A 12,360-nucleotide genomic window follows, 5' to 3' on the forward strand; every position below is an offset into this window, starting at 1 on the left:
CTGGTACCCCGACTGTCGGGACCCGTACTTGGCCACTCATACGTTGCCCGTGGTTCATGAACTAGGACGTGACTACAGGAACCCACACCATGAAGTAAGGCTAGCAACCTGGCAACAATCAGAGCAAAATGCCTCGGACCTTTGGAGGTGACGGAGTCCCACCTCTAACTGACAAACCAGGGACTCCTAAGATACGACTTGGCAAACAAATGGTAATGAGATGGGGAGCTATTAATATCAATGGGCGCTATTCTGGGAAGAAGGTAGAGCTGGCAGAGGCTGCAAGTAAGATGGAGCTGGACGTTTTAGCTGTTAGTGACATTCGAGTAAGGGGTGAGAAAGAAGAGGAAGTGGGAGAATACAAGGTCTACCTATCAGGAGTCAAAGCAGGAATACCACAAAGGGGTGTAGGACTTTACATCAGGAAGGAAATTGAACCCAGCGTAGTTGCAATAAGGTATGTAAACGAATGACTGATGTGTATAGATTTGACAGTGTCTAGCAAGAAAATTAGGATTGTGTCAGTATATTCGCATTGTGAAGGGACAGATCAAGATAAGATGGATAGTTTTTATGATGCACTCAGTGATGTAGTTGTTAGAGTAAAGGACAAGGACAGTGTTCTGCTCATGGGTGATTTTAACGCCAGGATTGGAAATCGAACAGAAGGGTATGAAAAGGTTATGGGTAAATTTGGAGAGGATATGGAGGCCAACAGGAACGGTAAACAACTCTTGGATTTCTGTGCCAGTATGGGCTTAGTAATCACAAACTCCTTTTTAAACATAAGAACATTCATCAGTATCCTTGGGAAGGCAGGGGAACCAGATCTGTCATTGACTATATAATAACAGATCAGGAATTCAGGAAGGCTGTGAGGGACACACGTGTATTCAGGGGATTCTTTGATGACAGTGATCATTATTTAATCTGCAGTGAAATTGGGATTGTGAGGCCGAAAGTGCAGGAGGTCAGGTCCATATGTAGGAGGATAAGAGTGGAGAAACTTCAGGATAAGGAAATCGGGCACAAGTAGATAACAGCGATCTCAGAAAGGTACCAGTTAGTTGAATGAAGTCAATTACAGTCATTGGAAAAGGAATGGACAAGGTACAGGGACACAGTACTAGAAGTGGCTAAAGAATGTCTTGGAACAGTAGTGTGTAAAAGTAGGATGAAGCAAACAGCTTGGTGGAATGACACAGTCAAGGCAGCCTGTAAAAGGAAAAAGAAGGCGTATCAAAAATGGCTACATACTAGAACTCAGGTAGACAGAGAAAGTTATGTTGAAGAAAGAAACAAAGCCAAACAGATAATTGCAGCATCCAAGAAGAAATCTAGGGAAGACTTTGGAAACAGGTTGGAGACTATGGGTCAAGCTGCTGGAAAACCATTCTGGAGTGTAATTAGCAGTCTTTGAAAGGGAGGTAAGAAGGAAATGACAAATATTTTGGACAGGTCAGGAAAACTGCTGGTGAATCCTGTGGATGTCTTGGGCAGATGGAGGGAATATTTTGAAGAGTTGCTCAATGTAGGTGAAAATACGATCAGTAATGTTTCAGATTTCGAGGTAGAATGGGATAGGAATGATGATGGAAATAGCATCACACTTGAGGAAGTGGAGAAAATGGTCAATAGAGTGCAGTGCAATAAAGCAGCTGGGGTGGATGAAATTAAGTCGGAACTCATCAAATACAGTGGAATGTCAGGTCTTAAATGGCTACACAGGATAATTGAAATGGCCTGGGAGTCGGGACAGATTCCATCAGACTGGACAAAAGCAGTAATCACACCAATCTTTAAACATGGAAACAGAAAAGATTGTAACAACTACAGAGGTATCTCTTTAATCAGCGTTGTGGGTAAAATCTTCTCAGGTATTGTTGAAGGGAAAGTGCGAGTATTGGATGAGGACTAATTGGATGAAAATCAGTGTGGGTTTAGGCCTCTTAGAGATTGTCAGGACCAGATCTTTAGCTTACGGCAAATAATAGAGAAGTGTTATGAGTGGAACAGGGAATTGTATCTATGCTTTATAGATCTAGAAAAGGCGTATGACCGGGTTCCTAGGAGGAAGTTATTGTCTGTTCTACAAGATTATGGAATAGGAGGCAAACTTTTGCAAGCAATTAAAGGTCTTTACATGGATAGTCAGGCAGCAGTTAAGAGTTGACGGTAAATTGAGTTCATGGTTCAGAGTAGTTTCAGGGGTAAGACAAGGCTGCAACTTGTCTCCACTGTTCATATTATTTATGGATCATATGTTGAAAACAATACACTGGCTGGGTGAGATTAAGATATGTGAACACAAAATAAGCAGTCTTGCATATGCAGATGACTTAGTTGTAATGGCAGATTCGATTGAAAGTTTGCAAAGTAATACTTCAGAGCTAGATCAGAAATGTAAGGACTATGGTATGAAGATTAGCATCTCCAAAACGAAAGTAATGTCAGTGGGAAAGAAATATAAACGGATTGAGTGCCAAATAGGAGGAACAAAGTTAGAACAGGTGGACGGTTTCAAGTACTTAGGATGCATATCCTCACAGGATGGCAACATAGTGAAAGAACTGGAAGCGAGGTGTAGCAAAGCTAATGCAGTGAGCGCTCAGCTACGATCTACTCTCTTCTGCAAGAAGGAAGTCGGTACCAAGACTAAGTTATCTGTGCACCGTTCAATCTTTCGACCAACTTTGTTGTATGGGTGCGAAAGCTGGGTCGATTCAAGTTACCTTATCAACAAGGTTGAGGTTACGGATTTGAAAGTAGCTAGGATGATTACAGGTACTAGTAGATGGGAACAATGGCAGGAGGGTGTCCACAATGAGGAAATCAAAGAAAAACTGGGAATGAACTCTATAGATGTAGCAGTTAGGGCGAACAGGCTTAGATGGTGGGGTCATGTTACACCCATGGGAGAAGCAAGGTTACCCAAGAGACTCATGGGTTCAGCAGTAGAGGGTAGGAGGAGTCGGGGCAGACCAAGTAGAAGGTACCTGGATTCAGTTAAGAATGATTTTGAAGTAATACGTTTAACATCAGAAGAGGCACCAATGTTAGCACTGCAAATCAATCAGTACCCCTTCATCCTGAAAAGGTCACTGTGTGGTGCGGGTGCGGGTAAACTACAGCATTTACCATAGGGACATATTTGTTCAAAGAGGCATGTGCTTCCGGTCCTATTACCTGTACTGTGACTGGTAAGCGCTACAAGTGTCTTTTGTGCAACTACGTCATACCAGCTCTCCAACAGTGTGGATGGGAGGAATTTTATAAGGGGGCTATGCTCCAGACTGAAAGCAGAAAGGCATAATCAGTCTTAAATGATGATGATGATGAGGAGGAGGAAAAACAAGCTGGATCAGAATAGAACGGGCAAGGTAATTGGCCATGTTGTTCACAAGATAGCCACTCTGGCATTTCCCTTAATTTTGCAAAACCACAGGACACCTCAGTAAGGACAGCCAAACAAACTTGTACATCGCTCCATCTGAATGAGAATCCAGTGCCTTAACCATTGTGTTCCTTGTTCTGTGGGCAGTGTTGGTTTTTGTTATTGTACAGGTTGATCCTTTCTGGGAAGATCCCTTACAACACCCAAAGTACCTCAGTGGTTGTGTATAAAATGTGTCACCTATATGTAAGAAGTGACTGCTTTTTCTGCCAAAAGCATGCTAACAAGGCATTTTGTTATGGAAGTCTTGGCAAGCAAGATGTATCGTGATGATTTACTCCTGCATATTCTGCTTTGGTTATGTGTGCGACTAATTGGTTTATTTTGCTCATAGTAATCCTTTTATGTTCTCAAATATTTAACTGAATGGCAAAGGGGTTGAACATATAATCAAGGTGCTATAAACCTATACAGTGCCACTTAGCTTCCCAGTGACTGCAGCTGATCTGCTCACTGAATGTTGAAAACATAGCTATTTGTGCCCACAGTTTTATTCATTCAACTCTGAAATGTTCTAATACACATTTAATTTCATGGTCACAAATGGAACAAACATAATGTAGTAAGCAAAGCACACATTTTATTTATTAAATATCTATTAACATACAACACATACTGTTCCACAGAAGTCTGAAGTTTGTAACAGGCCTACTACTAATGAAAATGAAAACGTTTTTTGCATCAGTCAACAGTCTTTTAGCTGACAAGATATTTATGTTTGTAGTAAAACTGCTAGTCATGAAATGGTCTGCTACAATCAAATGCCCATGCAACCCTACACATGTGATCATGCCCGCATTGTTGCATTTAAACAATCTTTCTGTAGAAAAAACACAATCTGTGTTTTTCATTTATGAAGTCACAACAATATCTAGTACCTTCAGTCCTCTTGACAGCTACTTGTAAAATAATCTGCAATACAGAAATGGGTGGTGGGAGATTCTGGTTCCAGCTAAGTGAAAGAAGTTGGATATACCAAGAAAATTTGTTAAAAAAGAAGGGAGTGTACACTCACCTGTGTACGTTCAATGATATCAGCAACCTGCTGCCAATGCTTACAGAAAGTATCATAGCATGCAACAGGATCACAGTCCTTAGGAGGAGAATTGGACTGTCTCCGCTTGCTAAAGCTAGCCCGCAGAGGGCTACTGCGAAGCCAGCTCATATTTCTGTGGTTATCTACAGTGATGTTTCCACCTACAACATGAAAACAATATTTTAAAACACAATAAGGCATTTGAATGAAACATTCTACAACTTCTGACCAAAAAAAAATCAACCAAAAGAACACATCTATTCACTAAAACCATCTGCTCAGAATGAATGTACTGTTTGGGATTATTTTATTGACTGTGTACTCATCTGTGATAACTGAATTTTTCACATTATTACTGAAATGGCACATGCCATGCACTCTAAGTACCTAGCCATTGGATAAGATCAATATTATCGTATGTCCCAAACATTTTGCACAGGCCTATGTAATTTTACTCTAAATCAATGCCGTACACAGAGTAAAGTGAAAACTGGAACTTGCATGCATTGCACCCAAAAGGTTCACTGACTGGTAAGTTAGCAGTGATGGGAGAGCAATAAAGAAACCAGTTTCAGTACTGTGAAAAAGACAAGATACATGCTGGCTGAATATGTGATAAAAAAAGAGGGCATAACATACAGCAGATGAAACGATTATTGAAAAAATTGAGTCTTTGTAAACTCTCTCTCTCTCTCTCTCTCTCTCTCTCTCTCTCTCTCTCTCTCCCCTCCCAGATTTGCAAAAAGTAAATCCAGAGGAGACTATATAGTGACAGAGTACATTTGGCTACTGAGTAACAACAAGTCTGGGTTTCTTAAAAGATGTGTTAATGGTACTAGGAGATAGTTTCTCATGAAGGGGAAGATGTGAAAAAACTATTAGGCCCTACTGCAAAAACTTGAAGCAAGGAAGACAAGTCAAGTTTATTATTGTGTTATTATCCAAGTGGCACTCTTGCCCATCTGGAAATAATGCAATAATTTGCAAGTAAATAACTGAATTCTCATTTCATTTCAAACATTGTGATTATTAAGCAATATGTCTGTTCTTTAGCAATATACCTTAAGAAATAAAAATTTCTGACAAATTTCACTTTTCTTACTTGTTTGTAAAGTGACATCCTGCATATTCTGCAGAAATCTTTATGTTGAGTATGTGTTGGGCAGAACTGGAAGCACTAAAGAACTACAAGGTTAAACAGTGAACTTTGTAAGTTCAGCACCCATTCTAATAAATTCAGAACTGTAAAAAGTTGTGTCTAAGGCACAGAATTTGTTAATTACAGACATTTTGGCAGGTAGGAAGGAATCTGACCATCCACACACTTGCTATGGAGAGCTTTTCAGGGATATGAAACAATTCTCGCTTACCACGTATCACAGGTGAATGGAATAGAATGAGGGTAATACAGGGTTATTATAATAAAAAGTTAAACTTTTGTAACGCTGTAGAAATAACACCACTGGTCAGAATAACATCAAATTGCAATGGAATATTATCAGAGAAGGGGGAAAATGCATTACAGATGAAAAAGAATAGTTCGAAAATTGATCAATAGATGGCACTGCATGTGTCAGAATAGGAAAAATGGAAACACCTGTCATGTGCACGACCCACTGAAGTTGGTATAAACATGCCGGGTACACGACTTTACCTCCTTTCATGTCTGCGACGTTCGCCATAACTGTCTCAATGCGGAATCATGCTCAGCTTGTAAAGCTGAATTCCAAAAATGATGACTGTGTACATATCACTCTGTGGAAGTTCCGGACACTGAAGGGTTTGAAAAAAGTCGTTGGTCCAATGACTGCCATGGCTCTGGAGAAAATTATTCGCAAATTCGAAAACGCGGGTTCTTATGGTGTGCAACCTGGTAGAGGGAGGAAACCCAACTGATTCTACGTCAGTGAAAGCAGCAGCCACAGCAATGCAGGAGGAGATGACTGGTGGTATGCAAACGTGTAGTACACAAATTGCCCGAACACTGGACATACCCCTGAGCATGGTGCACAAAATCCTACGAAATATCCTCCTTTGCCACTCATTCCAAATTATCCATGTGCAGGAGCTGCTTCCTGTTGAACTGCCAGCAAGAGAGACCTTTGCTTTAGAATTTCTTGCTCATATGGAAGCAGACGATGATTGGCTGTGGAAGATTTTGTGGGCAGACAAAGCCCACTTCCATCTGATGGTATGTGTCAATACATAGAATTGGGCAACGGAAAATCCACATGCAAATCAATCAGTACCCCTTCATCCTGAAAAGGTCACTGTGTGGTGCGGGTAAACTACAGCATTTACCATAGGGACATATTTGTTCAAAGAGGCATGTGCTTCCGGTCCTATTACCTGTACTGTGACTGGTAAGCGCTACAAGTGTCTTTTGTGCAACTACGTCATACCAGCTCTCCAACAGTGTGGATGGGATCATTTTTATGCAAGATGGCACACCTCCGAACATTGTAAATCCAATTAAGCAGCTGCTGAAGCGCCATTTTGGAAATGCTAGAATTATCAGCCACCATTTCCCTACAGCCTGGCTGTCCTGATCACCTGATCTTGATCCGTGCGAAGCTCAAAACATTGGAGAAACTAAAAGCAGAAGGAAGGCTTAAAAATCCACTACAGAAAGGGGTTGGTTGTCCCCAAAAAAAGCTGCAAATGACTGACGTCATTTCATTGGCACTAATAAACTCGAGAACGCGATCGGCCGAGCGCGTGTCATCTGCTAAAATTGACGATATATCAGGCGACAGCTGTAGACGGGCGCATAACGGAGTAAAATAGGGGCACTCAATTAAAAGGTGTCTTACCGTCCACAGCTGAGAGCAGTGGGGACAGAGTGGGGGGGGATCGCCGCTTAAAAGATGTCGATGGCTAAAAAGACAGTGCCCTATCTGGAGTCGAGTTAAAATTACCTCCTCCTCCCGACGACGTGTTCGGGAGGAAGAGGTCCAAGCACAAGGAAGAGCTTTCATGTCCCGCAATTTATTATGGGGAAGTGTCGACCAATGTGCGTGCCATAAAAGAACAACACGACGACATAAAACACTCCGTAGATCGGCGAAGGGAATCGATTGAATAACTGGCCGAGGAAGAGAGACTGCAGCCTTGGCCACTATATCGGCCGTCTCATTTCCACATATACCAACGTGTCCTGGGAGCCAGAGGAACGCCACCAAGACGCCCCCCAGGTGGAGCAAGCGCAGACGGTCCTGAATCCGGTGGACCAGAGGGTGGAGAGGGTAAAGGGCTTGGAGACTGAGGAGAGAGCTGAGAGAATCGGAGCAGATAACATACTATATCCGCTGAAGGCGGCGGATGTAGTGGACAGCCTGGAGAACAGCGTAAAGCTCCCCAGTATAAACCGAACACTGGTCGGGAAGCCGAAATTGATTTGGGGTGTCACCGACAATATAGGCACTCCCTACGCCAAACGATGTTTTTGAGCCATCAGTGTAAATAAATGTGGCTTCCGTCATTTGTGCACATAGAGCAGAAAATGCCCGACGATAAACAAGTGAAGGAGTACCATCCTTGGGAAACTGACAAAGGTCACGGAGCAGGCAGATCCGGGGACGGAGCCAAGGTGGTGCTGTACCCCAAGTTGTCAAGAAGGTTTTAGGAAAGCGGAAGGAAAGAGAATGGAGCAGTTGACGGAAGCGGACTCGCGGTGGTAGTAGGGAGGAGGGGCGGCCTGCATACCCTACATCAAAGGAGGCGTCGAAAAAAATGTCATGGGCTGGATTAGCAGGCATGGAAGACAGATGGCTAGCATAACGACTCAGAAGGACTGCTCGCCGATTGGACAGCGGAGGTTCAGCAGTCTCAGCATAAAGGCTTTCCACAGGGCTGGTGTAAAAAGCTCCAGACACTAAACGTAATCCACGGTGGTGGATAGAGTCGAGACGACGAAGAATAGACGGCCGAGCAGAGGAGTAAACTATGCTTCCATAGTCCAATTTCGAGCGCACTAAGGCGCGATAGGCGGAGAAGGACCACTCGGTCTACTCCCCAGGAGGTACCATTCAGGACACGGAGGGTGTTGAGGGATCACAGACAGCGAGCCGAAAGATAGGAAACGTGGGAGGACCAGCACAGTTTTCTGTCAAACATAAGACCCAAGAATTTAGCGACGTCCGAAAATGGAAGGTTGACAGGTCCTAGATGTAAGGAGGATGGAAGAAACTCCTTACGTTGCCAAAAATTAACACAAACAGTCTTACTGGGAGAAAAATGGAAGCCGGTTTTGATGCTCCAAGAGTGGAGGCGATCGAGACATCCTTGAAGACGTCGTTCAAGAAGGCTGGTCCGTTGAGAGATGTAGTAGATCGCAAAATCGTCCACAAAGAGGGAGCCCGAGAGATCAGGAAGGAGACAATCCATAATTGGATTTATGGCAATGGCAAACAGTACAACACTCAGCACGGAACCCTGGGGTACCCCGTTTTCTTGGGAGAAAGTACGGGAGAGAGTAGTGTTCACCCGCACTCTAAATGTGCGCTCTGTCATAAATTCGCGAAGAAAAAGGGGCAGCTGACCTCAAAAGCCCCAAGAGAACAGTGTGCAGAGGATGCCTGTCCTCCAACAGGTATCGTATGCTCTCTCCAGATCAAAAAATATTGCTACTGTTTGGCGTTTCCGGAGAAAATTGTTCATGATATAAGTGGAGAGAGCAACAAGATGTCAACTGCAGAATGATGCTTTCGGAATCCGCATTGGGCAGGTGTTAAAAGACTTCGGGACTCCAGCCACCAAGCTAAACGGCAGTTCACCATATGTTCCAAAACCTTACATACACTACTCGTGAGAGAAATGGGGCGATAGCTAGAGGGGAGATGTTTGTCCTTTTCAGGTTTCGGAACAGGAACGACGATAGCTTCCCGCCATCGTCTGGGAAAAGTACTGTCGGTCCAAATTCGATTATAAAGGCGAAGGAGGTAACACAGACTATGGGGTGGTAAATGCAGCAACATTTGGACGTGGATACCATCCGGTCCTGGGGTGGAGGAGCGAGAAGAAGAGAGTGCATGTTGGAGTTCCCGCACGGAGAAAACAGTATTGTAGCTTTCGCGATTTTGAGAGGAGAAAGCAAGAGGTCGCACTTCCGCTGCACGTTTCTGCGGGAGAAACGCTGGCGGGTAATTTGAAGAGCTCAAAATCTCAGCAAAGTGTTGACCCAATGAGTTAGAAATTGCGACGGGGTCCACTAAGGTGTCATGCGCGACAGTGAGCCCAGAGACCGGGGCTCAGCCGCATTGAAGGCACGCATTGCACAACACATTCTGAACATGACCCCGGAAACACTTTGATCAGTTGTGGAACATGCTGTTTCTTGATTTCAGCTTGTTCCAGAAAATGGTGGACAGCATATTGAACATGTTGTAGAATTTTGGAACACTTATTTTGTTCGAGTATAATGACTTTTCTGCAGACTAGAAATCTACTCTGTAGGAATCAGCATGGGTTTCGAAAAAGACGATTGTGTGAAACCCAGCTCGCGCTATTCGTCCATGAGACTCAGAGGGCCATAGATACGGGTTCCCAGGTAGAGGCAGTGTTTCTTGACTTCCGCAAGGCGTTCGATACAGTTTCCCACAGTCGTTTAATGAACAAAGTAAGAGCATATGGACTATCAGATCAATTGTGTGATTGGATTGAAGAGTTCCTAGATAACAGAACACAGCATGTTGTTCTCAATGGAGAGAAGTCTTCGAAAGTAAGAGGGATTTCAAGTGTGCCGCAGGGAAGTGTCGTAGGACCGTTGATATTCACAATATACATAAATGACCTTTTGGATGACATCGGAAGTTCACTGAGGCTTTTTGCGAATGACGCTGTGGTATATCGAGAGGTCGTAACAAAGGAAAATTGTACTGAAATGCAGGAGGATCTGCAGCGAATTGACGCATGGTGCAGGGAATGGCAATTGAATCTCAATGTAGACATGTGTAATGTGCTGCAAATACACAGAAAGAAAGATCCCTTATCATTTAGCTACAATATAGCAGATCAGCAACTGGAAGCAGTTAATTCCATAAATTATCTGGGAGTACGCATTAGGAGTGATTTAAAATGGAATGATCATATAAAGTTGATCGTCGGTAAAGCAGATGCCAGACAGAGATTAATTGGAAGAATCCTAAGGAAATGCAGTCCGAAAACAAAGGAAGTAGGTTACAGCACGCTCGTTCGCCCACTGCTTGAATACTGCTCAGCAGTGTGGGATCCGTACCAGATAGGGCTGATAGAAGAGATAGAGAAGATTCAACGGAGAGCAGCGCGCTTCGTTACAGGATCATTTAGTAATCGCGAAAGTGTTACGGAGATGACAGATAAACTCCAGTGGAAGACTCTGCCCACACAGATGCATACAGACAATTTCTTTCCACGAACAGTACTAGACTGGAATAGAAGGGAGAACCGATAGAGGTACTCAAGGAACCCTCCGCCACACACCATCAGGTGGCTTGCGGAGTATGGATGTAGATGTAGATGTTTTGCACCAGTCACATGGAAATTAATAATCCGATTTGATTTTGATTGATACATTTTATGAGGTTTTTGGCCTCAGGACAACTAAAAACCGATGTGATTGATGCTTTTTATGCAGTTTTTGGCCTCAGGACAATTAAAAACTGATTTCCCCATCCGATGTGATATGACCTTGCCATGGTGAATGGTCATACGTAACTAACAGTATCACACCAGTACACCCATGAACACTGAGTAGCACAGTTTGTTTAACGTCAAATGTACACCTTAGGCACTGTTGTATGATTCATTTGTCATTTTTAGTCGACCACTATTAAATTATGCTGCTTACAGTGTGGTACATTTTGAAAATATTTATTATACTTCTGCCATTCGTTTTCCCCCTTCTTCAATAATATTCCTTTGCAATTTGACGTCATTGTGACCGGTGGTATTATTTCTACGGCAGTGAACAAAGCTTCTGGAGTACAGATATAGCTGTAAAAATGTGCATTATCAGACAAACTGGTCCTCACAAACTACTTACGATACAGACTCTGATTTACTCAACATGTACATGACATGATGCAAATAAATAACATTTACCATTAGCTGTGCATTTGGGGGAGCCAAAGAAATATTAAAGTGGAGATACTGTTGATAGTTGGCAAGGGTGATATGGACAGGGTTTTTATGGAACCATTAGAAAGGTGGAAGTCGGTACACTGGAAGGAGGCATGTTGAGAGGAAGTGACAGTGGAGAGCCGCAGGGTTGATGGAGTCCTTAGGGCCATGTGTCTGGTCCAGACGAAGCTGCGGCCAAGGTGTACACCATGGAGGCGTACGTGAACGGATCACAAGTAAAAGTGATAAAGGGAAGGAGAGAAGGGACCGCATGCAAACTGCAATCGTTAGCCCCGACACAGACCACCAATGCAGGAGATGGACTGCCACGGGCAGGAAAAGGAGATGGTAATTCGGATGCTCAGGAGAACTACGAATGTGTGCAGTGTAACTGGCAAGCAGTTGTGCACGTCTGATCTGCAACGGAGGAACCCCAGCCTCCACCAGTAGGCTGGTCACCGGACTTGTCCTAAAAGCTTCTGTCGCTAGTCAAACCTCGCAGTGGTGCACAGGGTCGAGTAAATGCAATACTGAGGGCGCTGCCAAACCATAAACCTCACTCCCATCGTTAATTCAGGATTGGACAAGGGCGCTGTAGAGCCGCAGCAGTGTAGAGCGATCTACACCCCAATTGGTATTGCTTAGGCAAAGGAGGGCATTGAGGCACTGCCAGCACTTCTGCTTAATGTGACGAAGATGAGGAAGCCAAGTCAATAGAGCGTCGAAAACCATTGCTAAGAATTGATATGTCTCCACTACAGTGAGTGGATCG

The 12,360-nt window shown here is 43.5% G+C and overlaps 1 protein-coding gene across 2 annotated transcripts in view; it reads right to left on the reverse strand.

The window, feature by feature from the left end:
• Positions 1-12,360, reverse strand: part of LOC126413318 (FHIP family protein AGAP011705-like) — a 244,294-nt gene that overhangs the window by 221,437 nt on the left and 10,497 nt on the right. For both annotated transcript variants that reach the window (XM_050083218.1, XM_050083217.1), the window contains exon 2: positions 4,470-4,651. In XM_050083218.1, the coding sequence (XP_049939175.1) occupies positions 4,470-4,619 (150 nt within the window). In that variant the 5' untranslated portion in view covers positions 4,620-4,651. The remainder of the gene's footprint in view (positions 1-4,469; positions 4,652-12,360) is intronic.

The sequence above is a fragment of the Schistocerca serialis genome, chromosome 7 (genome assembly GCF_023864345.2).
Source record: "Schistocerca serialis cubense isolate TAMUIC-IGC-003099 chromosome 7, iqSchSeri2.2, whole genome shotgun sequence".
NCBI lineage: Eukaryota > Metazoa > Arthropoda > Insecta > Orthoptera > Acrididae > Schistocerca > Schistocerca serialis.